This window comes from Myotis nattereri, assembly GCF_964212035.1.
Source record: "Myotis nattereri genome assembly, chromosome: 5".
NCBI classification, from domain to species: domain Eukaryota; kingdom Metazoa; phylum Chordata; class Mammalia; order Chiroptera; family Vespertilionidae; genus Myotis; species Myotis nattereri.
This window is the reverse complement of record NC_138080.1, coordinates 109,634,705-109,655,636: the sequence shown is the minus strand read 5'-3', so window position 1 is coordinate 109,655,636 and position 20,932 is coordinate 109,634,705. Positions and strand designations below refer to the sequence as shown.

At 59.7% G+C, this 20,932-nt stretch overlaps 1 protein-coding gene across 3 annotated transcripts in view; it reads right to left on the bottom strand.

Annotated features, from left to right (window-relative positions):
• MAD1L1 (mitotic arrest deficient 1 like 1) overlaps positions 1 to 20,932 on the bottom strand; it is a 145,896-nt gene that overhangs the window by 124,113 nt on the left and 851 nt on the right. For all 3 annotated transcript variants that reach the window (XM_081091726.1, XM_081091728.1, XM_081091727.1), the window contains exons 2-9: positions 19,086 to 19,247; positions 15,614 to 15,754; positions 13,291 to 13,470; positions 10,729 to 10,853; positions 9,517 to 9,598; positions 7,846 to 7,976; positions 7,391 to 7,505; positions 4,186 to 4,247 (exon numbers count right to left, since the gene is read on the bottom strand). In XM_081091726.1, the coding sequence (XP_080947852.1) occupies positions 4,186 to 4,247; positions 7,391 to 7,505; positions 7,846 to 7,976; positions 9,517 to 9,598; positions 10,729 to 10,853; positions 13,291 to 13,470; positions 15,614 to 15,754; positions 19,086 to 19,235 (986 nt within the window). In that variant the 5' untranslated portion in view covers positions 19,236 to 19,247. The remainder of the gene's footprint in view (positions 1 to 4,185; positions 4,248 to 7,390; positions 7,506 to 7,845; positions 7,977 to 9,516; positions 9,599 to 10,728; positions 10,854 to 13,290; positions 13,471 to 15,613; positions 15,755 to 19,085; positions 19,248 to 20,932) is intronic.

Below are 20,932 nucleotides of genomic sequence, written 5' to 3'. Positions count from 1 at the left end.
TGGCGGCTCTGCTCGGGCCCGGCTCACACAGAACCACGGATGGCGCCCAGCTCGCCTGGAAGCACCTGCCTCCACTGCGCCTCAGGCTGCAGCTTCCAGATGCTGCTTCTGCTGAGATGGCCGCGTCTCCCTTTATTCCACGACAATGTGGGTTGCATTAACTTTCCGAGGATAAGCACCTGACTCCGGTGCACTGTCCCTCATTTCTCCTACCAGCCCTCTCAGTTATTCCTTCTCCCAGTGCCCCCAGCATCCTGCCTAGGTTGGCACAAACATGTCAAAGGGTGCCTCCTGGTGCCCAACTTCATCCAGTGCCTTCAAATCATTCCCCCAACAGACCACACTGCTCAGAGGCACAGCCCAGCCCTTCACAGTCCACACACCGTCCCCCTCCGCAGGCCGCCCCCTTCCACACTGCTGCCAATGAATGCCTCAGGCCCCCTTCACAGTCCTGGGATAGAACACCAGTACCAGACTCGCCTCCCTCCTCCCCCACATCAGTACCCGCCTGACACAGCCTGTGCCCATTCCTCACACCCACGACTCTGAGGCAAAGGTAAGGCCCAACCTGCCTGGGCGCCCGGCCCAGGTGCTGGAGACAGGTGTCGGCATCCCCAAGGGGGACCAGCTGCTCTGGCAGGTGCGGGGCTCCCCTCCAGGTCGACAGTGGTTACCCACCAGCCACTGTGCCCACCCCCCCAGCACCTCTGGGCTCCTTGGGATGTAAGGAAGCCCAAACTGGGAGGAGAGAGACCACTGTCCTGCCCTCCTGAGTCCATTTCTTGTGGATGCCTTGGGGACTTGGTCTCTCCAGGTGATCTCTTCCCGCCATGAGGCCCCAGAGCCCCTGAGAACTCAGGAGGGGGTGCGGTCCCGTCCAGAGGAGCTCCACACGGAGAAGGCTCCCTCCGAGCGCGGGCTCACAGACCCCAGGGGTGCAGGAACGGAAAGTGGCTGCTCGAGAACAGAGCAGGTGGCCCTGAGGAGTGGCTCAGTTGGTGAGGCACCGTCCCATGCACCAAAAGGTCACTGGTTTGATTCCCGGTCAGGGCACATACCCGAGATGCGGATTCGATCCCCTGTCAAGTTGGGTGCGGGAGGCAACGGATCAGTGTTTCTCTTTCCCTCTCCCTCTCTCTCTAAAATCAATAAAAACATGTTAAAAACATAAAAATAACCGAGCAGGGGGGATACTCAGCAGTGGCCGAGTGGCCACCCAAAGGCAGGCAGGAACTGTCAGACCGCAGACCACCCCCCACTCCTGCACAACCAAGCCTGGTTTTGGCAAGGAAGTCGCCTGGGGCCGGCAGTGGGTCAGGAGGAGCCGCAGGCCTAAACTCAGGGCAGCTCCAGGGACTGGGCGGCTCCTGAGGTCACAGGGAGCCAGAATCGCCGGGGGGGGGGGGGGGGGGGGGGGCGGGGTGCCACCTAGTGGTGACAGCTCTCAAAAGCCCACAGAGGCACTGGGCACAGACCAGAGCCTGTGCTCATGACATGCCCCAAATGAGTGGTCTCAGTCCCAAAATAATGACAACAGCTTCACCTAAAGGCCCAACAGACTCAAGCCCAGCAGGCCATGCCGAAATGCCCTCCAGCCCCTCGAACCCCTGCTCTGGGCATCTCCCAAACCCCAACTTGCTGCCATCATTAGAGCCGGCTAATCATGCTTCAGGGTAGTGGGTCCTGAACTGGCACGCAGTCGTGTCTACACGTGCACACACGCAAACGTGCGTTGTCATGAGGAGAAAGTCTGTGACTTCCTCAAACTCTCAGAGACCCATGACCCCTGCTGGGAACCCAATGTTCTAGAAAAGCCTTTCCACTTACAGATGTGGGAGCAAAGGCAGAGAGACCACACCACACAAGGGGACCAACGTGGGGCCAGACAGACATCTACCCACCTTTGCAGGGTCTGAGACAGCCCACCGCCATCTCCGCGACACTGGACCCCGCAAGGGTGACAAGAGGCATCCAGCTGGGACCCAGTCGTGGCAGACCCCACCCCCAGCACCAGGTGGCATCACCCTCAGCACACACCTCCCAGACAGTGCCCGTCTCCCCTTGGACACCTCCTGCAGGGACCCCCGCTCCCGAAGGGCCCCCAGCGTCTCCCGTCCTGTCTCCCTCCGCCATGTCCGCCTCCACACTCAGTGCCGTTAATGAGGGCTCCCTGCTTAGCATCTCTAAGTGCCAAAAAGTAGCAAAAAGACGGCCCCTCATCACGGTGTTCAAGGTCACCCCAAGACTCAGGTCCAGAGCGTGGACAGGCTGACCACTGGGCCTGGGTTCAGCCTAGGATCTGCGTTTGTGCCAAACTCCCAGGTGGTTCTGGTGACGGCCATCCTCACAGCACGGCTCTGAGCCCACTGCCTGCTACACGACACACGGATCACTCAAGCGGCGCGCTGCGGAGGTGAAGGCCTGCCCGATGCCCCAGGGGGGGCAGGAAAGGTGAGGATGGAGGGCCCCGAGGGGCCCCAGAGGTGGCCCAGGCACAGCCAACCACAGAGCACGGGAGAGAGCACCTGCCCTCCCCGCGGGGAGGTCTCCTGCCTCCTGGAAGCAGCTCCCAGGAGAAGCAGCTCTAAGTCATGGCCTTTAACTCCAGGAGCCATGAGCATGCACTGCATTCCCTTCCCAGCGACAGGAAAACTGGACCAAAGGGAGCAAGGAGCGGCTGCCCTTCCCTTCTGGCCATGGAGCCCTGGCCTCCTGGCCGACGCGTGGCTGTGTGCAGCCTATGGGCCTGACGACGCTGCGGCTGAAGCCCACAGGGCGCTCAGCAGGCTGGTCTCATCTGCCGCTGGGGCCTCTGATCTCCTGCACAAGAGAGAAGTCACGGAGGTTTCTCTCCTGACGAGTCTGCCTGGAGCAGGAGGGGAGCTTTCAGGAGAGTTAATAAGCCCAGAGAACAGGAGGAAGCATGAAACACGTGGGCCCTGCTGGGCCGCCCTCTGAGAGTCTGAGTACTGCAGGTGGAGTTCAAGAGGAAACAGCAGCGGTCTGTCCTCGGACTCAGAGACGAAAGGAAAACGAGGAGGACCTGCGAGGGGTGGACAGCTGGAGCCCATCACGCCAGCGGGAGCAGCTGCGGCTGAGAAGCAGCCATCGCCGCGCAGTCACAGGCCGCTCGCTCTCTAGCGGGGCTCTCGCCCTCAGCCCAGGCTCCGGGAGACACTGGGAAACTACAGCCTCAGAAGCACGTGAGCAGGTGAGCAGCACAAGGCTCCCTACCGCCACGGCCCCGCCCAGGCACAGGACTCATCCAGACGATCAACCTTCTGCCCCCCCCAGAAGGGGGCAGCCAGGCAGACAACGCTGCTGAGGTGGTGGTCTGGAGGGTGCCAGGGGCCCGGGCAGCAGCAGCGGAGGAACGCTGGAGAAAGACGGGCAGTGCCCCTGAAGGACAGCTGGGGTAAAGATGCCCGTCCTGCCCACCAGAGTACCAAGGCCCAGCTCGGCCCCTCAGGCCTGTGCCCGGGAGGGCCACCCCACAGCCCCAGCAGCTGCCCACTCTGCATCCTGCCACACTTGCTGGCAGGCACTGGGTCCACCAGACAAGCAGGGGAAGCCGCTGCAGGGACCCTCTGTCACCGTGTTTACCTTTTTCACCCTAAAAACTCAGTCCACTGCCCCTCATCACGAGCACCTAATAGGAATGAGCTCCCCAGAAACAACCTCTTCCTCAGTTCATACAAGAGAAAGTCCTTCACTTCAGCCAACAATGCAGGCCAAACCCCTGCACCTCCTGGCTGTGAGCACGCAGACTTGTTTCCAGCCCAGACCACTTACGGCGAGCTCCGTGTCCCATGCTGTGAGCTCGCCGCTTCTCTCAGCAGGACCGGGTGGGGGGCAGGGTGAGAGGGGGTACAGCGCAGCACGTGGGCAGGTGCCACGGGCAGACTTCACACCGTGCCCGCCGTGAGCAGCCTGATCAGCTAAGCCACCTGGGTAGGAAGAGGTGGGCCAGCCCACCCCAGGTGTCCGGCCCTGCCTGCCTCGTTTCCACGTGAGGATGCTATGAAGACCTGGCAGGGAGGGGCGCCGACTCCTGAGCGGCCCGAGGAAGAAGCTCCCAGCAGCCACCGCCAGGGCCTCTGGGGAGGGTGGGAGGCAGGGCCCATCTGCCAAAGGCGCTAACTGCACCGGGAAGGGGACACCGAGGCGCCAGCCCCCTCCGCCTACCTGATGCTCAAGCCCGTGGTCTGGTCCAGTCTCTCCCAGCTCTGCAGCTTCGCCAGCAGCCTCTGGAAAGACACGGAAGGTGGAACCCAGAGCACCGTGCCCCCACCATCCCCTGTGCAAGGGCTTCACAGCCCTCCTGCTCTCCTTCACCCCCACGCCCCACTGTGTGCCCACTGACTTCCACACCAACGATCACCCCACGGACTGACAGTGATGTGAAGGCCAAGTCTCCCACCCTTTAGAGCAGGGCAGGAACGCCCGCCCGTGGGCCGCAGCATTGGTCTGGCCCTGCCAGGCAACTGTAGGCGGGACTCAAAGGTCAACAAGTCTAGGAGCTTTTTCAGACCAACATAATTTTTTTTTAATACATACATTTTTATTGATTTCAGAGAGGAAAGGAGAGGGAGAGAGAGAAACATCGATGATGAGAGAGAATCATTGATCGGCTGCCTCCTGCACACCCCACACCGGGGATCAAGCCTGAAACCCCAGCATGTGCCCTGACAGGGAATTGAACCATGACCCTCTGGTTCGTGGGTCCTCACTCAACCACTGAGCCACGCCGAGCGCTAGAGACCCCGGCCAGCACCAACGTAATTTCTAAGTTGGCCGTTGGATGTGGCCCGCGAGTGATGGGATAAATACCCAACGGCCCTTGGCAGAGGACAGGCTCCCGCCCGCTCAGAGGACCTGCCCTTGTCCCTGAGCTAAACCAGAAATGCGCCACCCTGCTCCCAAGCAGGCAGCTGCTTCCCACTCACTGAGGCTGCGCTGCATGCTTCCCCCGTTCGTTCCTGGTCCCACACTGTCAGAGCCCGGCGGTGCAAGGACGGGGCCGGGAACGCCTGCTGGTGGCCCTGCAGTTGGCTGAGCCCACGAGGACCCGCTGCCTCACTCCATCTTCCAGGGCCTCTCAGGACACCCAGCCAGAGGGCCGACGAACTAAGCCCTAGAACCAAATTCCTCCCCCTGACATGGAAGACCAGGCCCCACAGCCCCACAGCAGGAGGGAGCCACCCTGAGAACAGGAGGGGGCGGTGGCACCCACCCTGCCCAGCACGGCCCACAGGCTGGCCTGCCCTTGTTTCACACAGCTGCTCCTCTAGAACGTAACCAAGGTGAGGGCAGACTCCATGCCTCTGATCTCCTGTCACCTTCACCTGGAGCCACGCACAGGGTTCTGAATGCATTCATTCCATCACTCAAGTCTCTCCTGAGCCCCTATTAGTGCCAGGCATGACGTGGTTAGTACTTTCAGCACTACAGCCAACACTGTTATTCCTCATCATATCGGTGAACAGAGAGGTTAAGTAACTTGCCCAGGGTCACACAGCCAGCAAGCTTCCATGGCAGGGTTTAAACTAGGCATGATTCTAGAGCCAAAATCTTAACCAATTTCAAAATAAACTCTGTCCAGAGAAGAAACTGCTCAGCTCCAGAGCTGTTTTTTCAGGCTAAGTTCCTACAAGCATCTGAGAGAGGAGCTCTGCCCAGGCCCCGGATGCCTCAGGCTGGCCCTGGACCTCCTCGTGGGCCAAGGTCCTTGTCCAGCCACAGGGGGTCGGACCCAGCAGGACTCAGTGGGATGGGAATCTGAGAGGGAGGGCACTCGCACCATTCTCACCACTCTGGAGACTGGGCAGTGGTGGCACGGTTTGTGCCAACAAACCAGAGAGGTGAGGCAACAGAGTGCCACCACGGGGAAGCCGTGCAGGACAGAACAACCTGGGCCAGGGGCCGGAGGCCTACATTTCGGTCCAAACTCAGGAGCACTGGACAACACAGTCTCTGGGCGCCTCGGTCGCACCGGCCCCCGGACTGGATGTTTTCAGCACCGACACCTGGCACTGTCTCACAAAGTGCCGCCCGCGACCCGACAGCAGACACAGGGAGGAAGAACTTAGCACAGGTGCCCCTTCCAGTCTGGGAGTGGGAACAACGTTCCTTCCTGGTCTCATATGGCAACAACGTTCCTTCCTGGTCTCATATGGCAACAACGTTCCTTCCTGGTCTCACACGCCAACAACGTTCCTTCCAGATCTCACACGCCAACAACGTTCCTTCCTGGTCTCACATGGCAACAACGTTCCTTCCTGGTCTCATATGGCAACAATGTTCCTTCCTGGTCTCACATGCCAACAACGTTCCTTCCTGGTCTCATATGGCAACAACATTCCTTCCACGTCTCACACGCCAACAACGTTCCTTCCAGATCTCACACGCCAACAACGTTCCTTCCAGATCTCACACGCCAACAACGTTCCTTCCTGGTCTCATATGGCAACAACGTTCCTTCCACGTCTCATATGGCAACAACGTTCCTTCCATGTCTCACACGCCAACAATGTTCCTTCCTGGTCTCACATGGCAACAACGTTCCTTCCATGTCTCACACGCCAACAACGTTCCTTCCTGGTCTCACACGCCAACAACGTTCCTTCCACGTCTCACACGCCAACAACGTTCCTTCCTGGTCTCATATGGCAACAACGTTCCTTTCAGACACCATCTGTGTCAGTGTTCCTATTACTACTCTGGCTTAGAACTGCACAGATTGACGACCTCAGAGCCCTGTAGTTCAATAGTCTGACCACAGGGGCCTCACTGGGCTAAAATCAAGGTAGCAGCAGGAGGCTCTTCAGTGGTTCTCAACCTTCCTAATGCCGCGACCCTTTAATACAGCTCCTCATGTTGCGGTGACCCCCAACCATAAAATTATTTTCATTGCTACTTCATAACTGTAATTTTGCTACTGTTATGAATCGTAATGTAAATATCTGACATGCAGGATGTATTTTCATTATTCACGACCCACAGGTTGAGAACCGCTGCAAGGGAAGAATCCATTTCTTCTCCTTTTCCAGCTCCTATTGGTGACCACAGTCCTTGGCTCATGGTCCCGTCCTCCATCTTCAGTGCCACCAGCAGTGGCAGGTGAAATCCTACTGACAATTGCACCAACCTGCTCCATCCTCCTCTTGCCCCCACAAGTCCCTGTGACTACACACTGGCCAGCTGACAGGCACCCTTAGTTCCCTCTGCCACCTAAGAGAACAGACTCACCTTTCTGGGGGTCAGGACATGGCCGTCTTTGGGGGCCAGCAGTCTGACCACCACAGCCGCTTCCCTAGTTGAGGTGAAATACCCAGAGTCCTCTAGCAGCCAGGCCTCCCCCAGGAAGCAGCTCACCAGCTCAGGCCCTCACCTCCTTCTCCAGCTCCAGGTCAACCAAATTTTCCTGCATCTTCTCCTGACGGCTCAACTTCCGCTGCAGCCCCTCCACTTCTTCCCTGAGCAGCCCATTGGTCTCTCGCATCTCCCTGAGGGGACAGAAATAAAGTCACTCACACAGCCATGTAGCCTGGGGACGAGTCCAGGAGCCCCAGGAGCACTGGGCTGCACACTGGAACCCCTGAGAGCTAACCCATGGAGGCTACCACCCACCGCCTGCGCCCACCCCACCGCCTGCGCCCGCCCCACTGCCTGCGCCCGCCCCACCGCCTGCGCCCGCCCCACCGCCTGCGCCCGCCCCACCGCCTGCGCCCGCCCCACCGCCTGCGCCCACCCCACCGCCTGCGCCCACCCCACCGCCTGCGCCCGCCCCACCGCCTGCGCCCGCCCCACCGCCTATGCCCATCTCACTGCCTGCGCCCGACTCACCGCAGGTAGGCATTCTCCTCCTTCAGCTGCTTCAGCTCCCGCTCCATCTTGGGCAACCGCACCAGCTCAGACTTCATGTTCTTCACAATCGCAGAGTCCTGCTCCTGCAGGAACAGCTTCTGCTCCAAATCCTGGTTGAGGTCAGGGACAGAGGAGAAAGTTACGAACGCCATACTGCCCAGGTCTTCCGCGACCTCCGTGACACAGTCCCCTTCTCCGGAAAGCCTCCCTGCCTGCCCCCGGTGTCCCTCTGTGCTAGTGCTCCACGTTCACCCTCAGGGCAGTGCCCACAGTGGAGCACAGGCCAGTGTCATGCTACTGTGCTGGGCTGTGCTGCCCTCAGAGGCAGGAACCTAAGACATGTCTGGCCCAAGGACACTCAGCAAAGGCTCCCTGAACAAACACCAATAAAACACCCCACTCCTCCAAAGCCAGGTCTGCTTCAGTTGATGTGACACACATGTAACACATATGTAATACACATGTAACCACTGAGTCTTTTCCATAGGGAGGACAGCCTTTTTACAATCTCTAGTTCCCTCAGGACACAATGGAGACAGCTGGCATCCATTAGTGACAAGTCACAAAACAAACTAACAGTATGAGACCAGGACCAAATCAGTCAGTCATTCAACAAACACCTCCACTAAGGGGGCCCATCCCTGTGCCAGGCACCGAGTCACACAGTGGGGCCAGGTGACGCAGGTGAGGCCTCTGCAAGAAGAGCCTGGAGGCTTGCAGAAAGGACAGGCATCAGGCAGGTAAACCCTGAGAAGTGGGCCCTGGGCTGCAGCAGGATGAGGGCAGGAAAGAGGTAGGGGGGCCCTGGCCAGTCTGGGTCAGTGGATAGAGCGTCGGCCTGTGGACTGAAGGGTCCCAGGTTCGATTCCAGTCAAGGGCACAGGCCCGGGTTGTGGGCTCGATCACCAGTAGGGGGCGTGTAGGAGGCAGCCGATCCATGATTCTCTCTCATCATTAATGTTTCTCTCTCTCTCTCCCTTCTTCTCTGAAATCAATAAAAATATATTTAAAAAAAAAGAGGCAGTGGGGATGTATGAAGTGGTGAGGGTGGGGAGAAGGCTGGGGGAGAGACAGGTAACCACAGTGGCCACAGAGAACAGCCTGTGAAAGACCAGAGGCGAGAGAGAGCAGGGAGTCTAGGAACTGATGGGGCGGAACAGCCGGAGAGGGAAGCAGACAGGACGGAGCAGGGAGGCAGCCCATGAGGCAGGGCCCAGAGTGTGGATGTCACTCAAGGCGGCGGCAGCCACCCAGGGGCCGACAGTCACTGTCTGCCTGGCAGGGCCTCCCTCAGGCAGCAGCACAGCCGAACGTCAGAGCCAGGCGCCCTGCACTGAGACCCATCACACACAAGCCGGACGACCTCTCCCTGCAGCCTATCACTTCCCAGCTCACACCACCTGAACTATCGCGTGTTCACTCTCTTCCTGGGACTTCATCCTGGGAGCAGAATCTGTCTCTATTCCCCGTGGAACCTACCAGCTAGCACAGCCCAGCACACGAGAAGACACATGGCACCGTGGGCACAGCAGCCACTGCCCCATATGCCATGAGCACAGCCCAGTTCAGAAACACCTACGGGGGGAAAGGGCTGAAACCACCACTGGGACACCTACCACACAGTCCAGGGACTGAAACGGAGCAACTCACCTTGATTTTCTGCTCCTGCTCTGCCCTGGCTTCTTGGCCAGCCTGGAGTTCCTGAATCTTCTGATTAGCTTCCTGCCATTTTCTATGAAGAGAAAAGTGGATCCATGCAGAATGCAGTATGTGATGAGGCCAACAATCCCTCATCCTAAAGCTCTCTAGTGCAGACACACGTGCACACACTCACACATATGCATGCACACACACACGTATGCACATGCACTCACACACATGCACACACATACATGTACACACATACTGTCCACACTCCCCTCAGGGACAGCCCGAGTCTGGACGCTAACCCCTGCCAGTGCCTTGGGGGCCTGTCTCCTCAGGACAGGCTGGGCGGGGAGCCCAGACCCCCAGCCAGACCCCTCGGCTGCAGCACCCCGTTCTCCAGCCCCACATCTGCTCACACGGCAGCTTTGGCTGCTGGCCCCGGCACAGCCACAGCAGAGACCCACTCCTGACGGACCATGACTCCGCCAAGTGGCCAGAGCTCTCCCTAGGCAACATCTGCGAAGGCAAAGGCCAAATTCTTCAGGCGTCTTCAGGCCTCTGACCTCAGCTCCGCGAGTGAGTTTTCCCTCTCCGTGCCTCTGCTCAGAATGCGGTCCTCTGGAATGTCCTTTTCCGCCCGCTCCCACCGCCCGCAGATGTCCACCGTGGCCTTTAAAACTGGGCTCCAGCCAGGCTGGTGTGGCTCAGTGGTTGAGCATCGACCGATGAACCCGGAGGTCAGGGCTCAATCCCAGGTCAGGGCACATGCCCGGGTTGTGGGCTTGATCCCCAGTAGAAGGCGTGCAGGAGACAGCCAGTCAATGATTCTCTCTCATTATTGATGTTTGTACCCCCCTCTCTCCCGCTCCCTTCCTCTCTGAAATCAATAAAAATATATTAAGAAAAAAAAAAAGCTCCAATGCAATGTCTTCTCCAAAGCTCCCCCCAACTGCCCCTCCTGGTCCTCAGGACGTTGGAAATGACACTCTGTTCTGACACCACATACATCCTGGCCTCAGAGGCCTCAGGTCTGTCCCCAAGAGCCTAGGGGCGGGGAGCACCGGAGGGCACCTGTGGAGCCTCAGGGCTCTGGGACACACAACATTCGTGGAGGCCGGTGCGTACCCGCAGGGGGGGCAGGACAAGCCTGTGTCTGTTACCGGGATACGGCTCAGCCCATGCCCACAGCTGCAGGTGCGCAGGCTCCACACTCACCTGAGCTGCAGATCCAGCTGCTCCTGCAGCTCCTGCTTCTCGGACTCCAGGCCCTTCACCTGCATCTCCTGGTTCATGACACTCCACTGCAGCTCCGAGATCCTGCCCTTTAACTCGCTGATGGTCTAAAAGCAGAGCAGAACCCACAGCGCCCACTGGGGCCACCGGCCCGCGGATGCACGGGAGCCTCCCAGGAAGAGGACGAAGGCCTCACAGGAGCCTGGCCCTCCATCCCACTCCCGAGGCAGGGACAGAGCCATCTGCCCCTTCAGAGGCCAGGACCAGATGCCCCGAGCACCAGCCAAGCCAACCCTGAGTCTCCCATGAGCCCACAGGAGAGGCTGGGTCACGTGACAGCAGGCTCAGGAGCAAGAACTGCTGCTGGCCAAGACGGGCCCCAGCCTCACACCCCCATGACAGCCCTTCCCATGAAGCATCCACACACCCACATCCCATCACCTCGGACCCTCCCGTCCCTGGCATGCTCCGCACAGCCTCTCTGAGCACCTGGCTCCCGCCTCCCAGCCTGGAGCTCCTTCCCTAACCCACCGAGCCACCTCCCACGGTGCTGAAGATGCCACTGGAAGCCACAGCCAGGCGCCCCAAGAAGCCGGACAAGGGGGACTGAGGCTGTCCTCAGAATGACACCACAAACGTCACACAGAATGGGGGAGCCGGCAGAATGCCATGGCGATTGGAGCACTCAGGCCAGCAGTGCCAGCCACAGCAGCCCCTGGGAGCCAGACATCAATCCAAGGGACCCTACAAGCAGGGCAAGAAAGGGACTGACAGCTCAGCACGGAGGGTGACACCTGGCAGACCCTGGGGCACCCTGCAGTCAAGGAGGCCACCGCACTCATTCCCCAGGCACCCGGGACCACTTAAAGGGTCAGCAGCACCACCCCATGTCCTTCCAGGAGGCTGACGGGGCGGCCCAGGCCAGCAGCCCCAGCTCCACTGATCTCCATGGTTTGCTCTTACAACAGCAACTACACATCTGGGAACCACACAGAATGAAGACACTAAAATACTAAATAAGGGGCACATCCTCTGAGAAGCCTTCCTGCACTCCATGAACAGACACGGCCCAGCACCGTGGGCACCAGGGTCAGGAGGTGCTGTGGCGAGCCGGGCGGGTGCTGTGGGTGAGCCGGGCGGGTGCTGTGGGTGAGCCGGGCGGGTGCTGTGGGTGAGCCGGGCGGCTGCTGTGGGTGAGCCGGGCGGGTGCTGTGGGTGAGCCGGGCGGGTGCTGTGGGTGAGCCGGGCGGGTGCTGTGGGTGAGCCGGGCCCTCAGGAGCTGCCTGGAGAGTGGCGAGCACAGGACCCAGGGCACCGAGACGAGAGAAGGCAGTGGGGTGGTGCGGTTGTGACTTTGCCTTGAGTGACTGGGAAGGCTCCTCAGAGGTGAAGAGTAAGAGAAGCGACCTGCGTGGTCCTGCGTCCAACTGGCCACGCCCTTTCCCACACTGGGCCCCATGTGGCACCCACTTCACACCTTCTGTGGTAGGGTCTCCCCCTCTTGCCCTTCCCTGAAGAGTGTTCAGGACTTGTCTCCCCGGAGACCCCCACACCTGCCTCCAGACCCAGCAGGAGGGGGAGGGAGAGCACAGGTAAGCACAGCAAGGGCGGGAGGAGATCCTTCCTGAGGCAGAGCCCCTGCCCTCTCCTGCCAACATCCGTGTCAGAAGACACATGTACAAACACCCTAACATGTTCTCCAGTGTCGCCAGGGCAAGAATAGCCCGGGCCTGCTTCCCAAGCTGCCACATGCTCCATGCCACCTCCCTGCCTCCCTCCCCTCCCCCCCGCGTTTCCTCTCCCTCCTCACAGCCTGTGATCCTGAGCAGCACAGCAAAGGGACCGGAAAGGTCAGAAGAGTCCAATTTCGACCAGCATCAACGTTTGGGCTGTTTCTAAAATGGAGACAGCCTTCACTCGATAGAGACGAAAGGACACTACAGTTCACTGACGCTCTGGTTTCAAAGGCGCTCTCAGATGCCAACAGATACGCATGCTGACACACACACACACACACTGACGCACACGCTCACACACACACACTGACACACACACACGCGCGCACACACTGACACACATATGCTGACACACACACACTGACAAAGAAATGCAAATCCAGAGGCAACTACCTACACCTTCTGGGGGAAAAGGAAACATCCACAAGAATTTCCAGAAAACCGCACCCCCATGCCAGGTGAGACCCAGCGGAACTAGAACCCCCACCCGCTGTCAGCGCAGGGCCCACGGCGACTGGGCCCTCTAACCCTCTGCGAGGAATGACTCCAATGAAATAGTCAAGGGCAGCAAAAAGTGGCAGCACGAAGCTCTCTGCTACACGTGGTCGTGTACAGGGTGTGTGTATGAAAAACCAAAGCTCTGAAAACGACAAGAAACAGTTCCCCAACCATTAACAATCGTGATTACAGAGACTAAAAGGTGTTCAGCTGAGCCTCTGAAAACCACAGAACGGAAAGTCGGTAGCTTTGCTACGACGATGGAAAGAACTACAGGCGCAGAACGAAAAGCACGAACGCGCGCCCGCACCTCGCCGGCCTCGGCCAGACCGTCCTCCTTCTCCCGCAGCCTCTTGTTGGCGGCGTCCAGGCTCTGCTTGCACTGCCGGCTGTGCTCCAGCTGCTCCTTCATCTTCTCCTCCGCCTCCGCCTCGCGGTCCTGGAGCTGCCGAATCCGGGTCAGGAGCTCCTGGTTCCGGTCCACCTCACGCTGCCAGAGGGAGGACCTGGTCAGCACGGTCAAGGCAGGGCGGCCCCACCCGGCCTCCCTCAGGCCAGGCCCCCGGCCCAGAGAAGACCCAGCAGGAGCCCAGAAAAAGCTGCGTCAGGGCTCTGGCCCAGGGACCCCCGGCTCTCAGATGTATCGCCCAGTGTCAGGGTCCAGGAGACCATCTGCAGGGGGAGGTGAGGGTGAAACCCACGCTCAGACTGGACCTGGGAAAGAAGCCCCCGGCTCTGGCAGCTCCAGCAGCTTTCACTGACTGCACACAGGCGACCGTTACAACCGCTGGCATGCGCCCGGGCGGGACAGGTGGCCTGCCGGCAGGAGCAGCTGGCCCGGGCCCCCTCTACCACCAGGGCACCTTATCTCCCGCCAACCTGCAGAGCCACCCTGTACTCGACCCTCAGGGCAGCATGGCGTGTGCTGGTGAGGAGGGCGTGGAACTAAGACGCCTCCCCCTGATGATCCCTGGGGTCATAAAGGCTGACCCGGCCACGGAGGTGGTTCCTTTCAGCCTAAGAAGCCGTGGGACCAGAAAGTGGGACCAGAGTGCTGGGGCCAAGCCTGGTTCCATGGAGCCAGACCCTGTGGCCTCGGACCTCTGGCCAGAAAGCTGAGCTGCAGAAGCTCCTCCAAAGACCGCCAGGCACTCCAGGGCTGCCTTACGAGGAGGCCCTGCATCAAAGGCACCGTCCACGCACGCGCAGCAGCGAGGTGCTCCGGCTGCACCCACAGGCAGGTGCGGCATCTCCACTCGGCGGCCACTCCTGGCGCACATGGGCAGGTCCCCAGACACCAGCATCTCACCATCTAATAGCTATTTCCAGGTGGGAGGGCTGAGATTCCCACCCACCTGTCTCCGCCCCCTCCCCCACTGCCAATGACAGTCCTGAAAAACCACTGCAGATGCCCAAGACTCAAAGGAACAATTTAAAGCCCCTGACTCAGCGGCCCAGGGTCACCTGCGGCCGGAAGGAAAGGCCTCTGGGGGCCGTGTTCAGTGCGGCCCCAGGACTAAGCCCAGGCGGCCCTGCCCTTGGATTTCCCCGAGAAAGGCGTCTGGTGACCCTGCAGCCACCCCTCACTTGGCAAAGGGTTGCCAAGCACCTTTAAGGCACCACAGCCGGTTCTGGAAACTGGGGGTCCAGGGCAGTCAGGACAGGCCCTGTCCTCACGGAACTCAGGGCCCAGAGAAACTCCAGCAGCCCACATCCCAGTCCGCTGAGAGCCAGGCAGTGCCACCACGCCCGCAGTGCCCACAGTCCAGGCCCTGTGCCACCTCCCTACCCGTAAGGGCACTCCAATACTGTAAGAGTCCCACAGCCTCTCCCTCCTGCTTCCCACCGGTTCCCCAGGGTGGTCCCTCCTAGGACAACCCACAACATCACATCCCACCCACAGAGAAACACCACCCGGAGCAGCACCTGGGCCAATGCCAAGGCTGAGGCTGAGGTGCCCCAGCCACAGGCCACACCTCTGTGCTACTGAGCCCACGCAGCACACCACAGCCAGGACCTGTCCACCGGGTCAAACATGCCCAGTCACAGCACACCCTCACAGACCCCAGCCGTTTAGAGGGACAAGGAGGGCGCATGTGCCCTGTGTGCAAGCACCGGACAGACATCCACCCTCAGGAGGCCCAGATGTGCTGCCTGGATCTTCGCGGTGTCTCCACTCCTCACAGCGCTTCCCAAAACCCTGCCAAGAGCTGAGATCCCAGCCGAGGAAGCACTGGGTAAGGGAGTGTGCTTTCCCAGCCTGCCATGGGTGAGCCAGGCAACAGGCAACAGGCAACAGGCAATAGCCCCGAGATTGGGGCTCCCTGCTCTGAGGCCCTATAAGCATTTAAGCAAGACCCAGCCTGGGCTCGAGACCCCTACGCAATCTGGTGACTTTCTGAGCCTCTGACCCCACACCACCTGGTATTTCTGCCGGATCCTCACCCCGGTCCTTCCCGGGGGAGGGGAGCCTGGAGGCCCAAGGGGAGGACTGCCTGCAGCACGGCACCTGCGCAGCCTCCGCGAGGAGGGGGCACAGCTGACACCAGGGCCTCAGAAGGCAGAGCACCTGGGCTCCCGGCCCGTGTGGCTCTCGTTTCTCACGGTCTCAGGAGCTGGCCACCTGCACTCACCTCATAGCTCCGGGCGCTGGTGCTGGCCGCTCGCTCCAGCTCCACGCGAGCTCTCTTGTGACTCAGCTGCATCTGAATCTTCTCCCGCTCCACCTGGATGATGTGAGACTTGGCCCGGATCTGCTCCGCCCGCTCCTCCAGCTGGCCAGGCCACGCAAAGGAAGGACAGTCCTCAGGAGCCGCCGCGCCAAACAGGCGAGTGGCTCATTCAACACTCGCTCCTGGGGCACCGGCTCCCAACACGGCCCACACCCAGCCCCGGGGAAGAAGGAAGAAGCTGGCTCCCGAGTTGGGCGACGGGCAAAGATGACAGAGGTGAAGAGGAGGGTATGTTTAAGATGACAGTGTGTGGACTCGTTTTAAAAAAGAGGGCAGCCCGGCCAGTGTGGCTCAGTGGCTGAGCATCGACCTATGGACTAGGAGGTCACAGTTCGATTCCTGGTCAGGGCATATGCCCGGGTTGCAGGCTCGCTCCAGGAGGCAGCCAATCAATGATTCTCTCTCATCACTGATGTTTCCATTTATCTCTCCTTCTCCCTTCCTCTCTGAAATCAATAAAAATTATTTTTTTAAATGGGTTTTTTAAAAAAGAGGGTATATTAAGAAAAGGGTCTCCCGTTGCTATGTAACAAGTTACCAAACTAGCTGTGTAAACCCCAGTAACGTGAGTATCAGTCCAGCCGGTCAGAAGGCCGGGCACACAGCTGACCACGCAGTCAGGAGGGCTGTGTGCTCATCTGGACTCAGAACCCTCTTCCACACGCACGTGGCTGTGGGACTGGGGACCCCTTTCCTCGCTGCCTTCACCATGGGCTGCTGTGGCTCTGGAAGGCCACCCACAGTTCCTGCCCCACGGCCTCGCCAGCTCCACAGCCACGCAGGGAGTCTCCCACGTGTGGCTCCCCCTCCTGCTCCACACCTGAGCTCTGGTCTCATCTCTCCACCACACTGTAAAGGCTCACCGAGGTTCTCTGACTTGGGATCATAATTACACTTTCAAATCTCGTTGCCATAACCCCTAGTCAGTGTGGGCCCATCAAGGACCACCTTAGGAGTCTGCCCCCCACAGACGGCAGGTAAACAGAGGTGAGTTCCAGCCTTGAAGAAACTCAGAAGACACACCAAATGGTTTCAAAGAATCACCGGCTCTAAGGGTCTCTTCTCCAGGCGGGCTAGCACCTGAGCACTGCACAGTGGCCTGCGATCCTGCACACAGCACCCTGGACACTCAACAGCCATGCCGAGTCTTGGGTGCACCCCAGAAACACCAAATCAGAATCGTCCTCTCACACGCACTCTCAGGGGCTCACACGCACATTAGAATTTGAGAAGCTCTGGGCTAGAGCAAGTGGCTCTTATTTCAACCAGGGACACTTGACAAGGTCCAGAGGCATTGCCGACTGTCTCAGAGGAGGTGGTAATGTGTGTGCTCCTGGCACCCAGTGCGCAGAGGCCAGAGATGATTATCAACAGGAAAGTCAGTGCACAGGACAGTCCAGCAAAATAAAAACTATCCAGCCCAAAATGTCAGAGAGCCACGGGTGAGAAATCCGCCCAGAGAAAGGGAATTCCCGCCCCCTCGCCCTCCGCACTGGTGGGGGCCCAAGTCCACACTTCCTTCCCCTCTGCCGTTTCTCTCACTGCACTGCCCACCAGCTGGCATATGGAGGTTCCTAACTCTACCCTCCATCAAACACGCTGGCCTCCCCAGCCTCAGTGTCTACAGGTGGCCCAGCACACAGGGGCCAGGAGGCCCAGGGACACGGGATCCATGGGCCTCATCTTCCTGGAATGTTGACTGCATTTGAAGGAAAGTAACTGAAACATTAATTTTGAGGATGGGAAAGGGAAACGGAAACATCGATGATGACACTCATGGATTGGCTGCCTCCTGTACGCCCCCGACTGGGGATGGAGCCAGCAATCCGGGCAAGTGCCCTGACGGCGAATGAACTGTGACCTCCCAGTTCTAGGTCAATGCTCAACCACTGAGCCACACCGGCCAGCTGGAACATTTTTATAACATTTTACACAAACACTGATGTGTAGCAGAGCAAACTGTGAACACTTTCAATTGGAAACAGGAAACTTATTCAAAGGAGGGAGGAGGGGCCTGGTGGGCAAGAAATACAGACCTACAGCTGGGGAGGCGGCTGGGAGAGAGAAGCACTGAGGGAAGCCCTGCGACGGGCCAGGGTACCAGGCAGGTGCTGCCGCATCTCTAACCAGCTCGCGCTGGCTGTCACTCACTCACTGACCCTCCCAGCGCTAACTGAGTGGGAACTGGGGGCCTCCAAGATTCTGGATTTATGGTCCTGACAGGCCAAACATTCCCAGTCATGTGCATCAATAAAATCATTACTTTTTTCAACCAGTGGGCAAGGATCACAGTATAACCTACTGCCACTGTTATTTCAGTAAAAAGTGTTTAAACACAAGAAAACTAACCTCGAAATAAAGAAGAGTCCCTGCCACAAAATGGGAGTGAGCAACTCAGTCCACTACTAACAACAGAAAGTAATTCAGTTCCTCAGCAGATGAATGCACCTGAGCCTCCTGGGCTCCCAGGACACTATCCCCCACGGCCCCAGCAGCACCCACGGCCGAACAGCCCCAGCCACGCGAGGGCCCACGGGAGAGGAGGGACGCACAGCCGGTGGGAGCGGCGGGCCTGGGCAAGCCTGTGCGGCCCCCGGGGTTCTGCCCCCTGGGACAGACCCCCAGGTCCTTAGAAGCTGACGTCCTTCAGGAGGCCGGACCCCTTCACAGCTGTCTACAGGGAGCAATGCCGAGAACTTGGAACAGAGCAAAGTAGCACTATAATCAGAGTAAAACTGTCAAAATCACCCCGTAGCAGCCGGGAGCCAAGATCTGCAAACGCTCCCGCAGCCTGAGGCCATCACCTCCCTAAGCCTCACTCACTCCCCTGCTGTCCCGCCAGGCCAGCCACGGGCCTGTCACCGCACGGCCGCCCTTCCCAGGCGTCCACCTTCGAGGGAGCCAGGCCGTGTGGGCTTTCCAATCCCCGTCACTAGGGCCTGTGAGCTCATTATCGTGAGCACACGCTGAGCACCAGGCTGTTAACCAGGACGGGTCAGGACCAGACCCTGCTTCCCTCCCGCTTTCTCCCCCAAACTCCGAACGCCCACGTTAGAGACCCGGGAGACGGCCAGCTGGCCTCTAGGCTGAGGAGACACTGACCTGCCGCAGCTACAGGAGGTGCCCACGTAACGTCAGCAGTGGCCATGGGTCCTACGACGTTCAGCAGGACACCGTGTAAGGAAACCAATCTCACCGCAGGCAGCAGGCACACAAGAGCCACGTCCCTATGGCATCGCACCCACAGACACAGCCGCACGCGAGGCCTCGGCATGAGGACGACCCAGCCTATCTAAGGGCCCTGTTTTCCGTCAGAGACCCCGATCCCGCGCAGGGCACTCACCTGAGCGACACCTACGGACAGGACACTCACCTGCATGCTCTGCTGGTACTGCATCTGCAGGGACCCTGGGGCCGAGGCCGAAGCATCCAGGCCCGCTCCTCCGTCCACGCGCTGAGAGATGAAGTTGTTCAAGGACCTCAGGGAGGACAGGACCGTGGTGTTTTCCCCCAGGTCCTCCATGGCCACGCCTCTCTGAGGAAGACAAGGGAGGGGTCACGGGAGCCTTCCCACGTAACTTCAGTCCCACGGCTGCCCGCCCCGCGGTGCCCGCCCCGGCTTGCCCTCTCAGAGCCCGTCAGGCAGGCCAGGGCCCACAGCCCCGTTCTCCAGGGTCACCTGGGAGCCCAACTGCTGATCTGCCAGAGAAGTAAGAGGCACAGAAAGCCGACATGCCCCAAGCCGCGGAACGTCAGAGACGAACTGTGCAGCAGCGGAACAGACAGACAGCTGGGGGGTGGGGGGCGGGTGCAGCAGGCAGGTGGTACCTCCCACAGCCACACTCACAGAGAGCCCAGTTTCTGGGAATCACAAACAAAACACACAGTAATGCTGACTTGTTAACAATCCTACATAATAAAACGCTAATATGCAAATTGTCCCCTTGGGAGTTCAACTGCTCGCTATGATGTGCGCTGACCACCAGGGGGCAGCACGGAACGAAGGAAGACCCCAGCCGGCAGCCGGCAGCTGGCAGCCAGGGGGCAGCACGGAACGAAGGAAGACCCCAGCCGGCAGCTGGCAGCCAGGGGAAGGAGGGCCCCAGCTGGCCCTGATCGCCAGCCAGGCCCAGGGACCCTACCCATGCATGCATTTCGTACACTGGGCCTCGAGTCTGTAATAATAAAAGCATAATATGCTCATTAGACCAGACATCCTTCCGGATGAAGTTGGCTGCGAGGGAAGGCTGGGTCCCGGGTGCCTGCCGGCGGGCAGAGGGAAGCCAGTGCCGGCACCCGGGGGAAGGCAGGCCTACTCCGGCACGAATTTCGTGCAGCCAGCCTCTAGTGACTAATCAATTACTACTATTTTCAACCAAGTAAATACCAAAAAGAAAGGTATTTGACATTGACTGAGCATCCAGACTCCTCGAGCCTCAGTCTCCTCATCCGTAAACTGACATCATGAACCCTCCTTGCCAAGCGGTGGTGAGGATGACAGTGTCCACCAGTCGTCAAGTGGCAGAGGGACAACCGCTGCCCAACAGTCTGACCCTCGTGCTGCTCGGAACAGCCCTGAGGCCTCGCAGGGAGGGGCGGCGGAGACTGCGCCGGGGCCTGCCTGGCCTGCAGGTCCGCTGCTCCTCGAGCCCGGCACGGAGGCTGAGGACAAGCAGCAGCCAAGCACCGGCATCGCCAAACCTGGGCTTCCTCTGGCCTCACACCAGCCGGCCGACCGGCCCAGCCAGCGAGCAAGGGAGCGAGGGGCTGTTCCCAGCAGAAGCGTGACTCCACAGGCGAGAAGTGTTTCCCTTAGAAAAGCTGGCTCGCAGGCTCCCCCGCCCACCACCCCATCCCACCCCAAAACAAACAAGCCATCCAGTGAGGAATCTTACTTGGACGCGGAATGTCCCACTAACTAGGGCCTGTGCCTCCAGCAGGCAGAGCCCTGTCTTCCCAGGCGCCATTCCCACCCGGCACAGGCCTGTCCTCTCCGCCTCTTGCCTCTCGCCAGACTACACGTGGAAAATGGACCCGCGCTCGCCCTGCCCTGAGCCTCGCAGATGCAGGCCGGCGGGCGGGCGGGCGGGCGGGCGGGAGGCAGCAGGGCTAACCCTTGCATTTGCGGAGGAGACCAGGCCGTTCCTTCCGTCCGCGATGGGAAATTTAGCCACTACCTCCTCTCCAGATGCCGTCCTGTAAGGACTGCAGCGTGTGCTG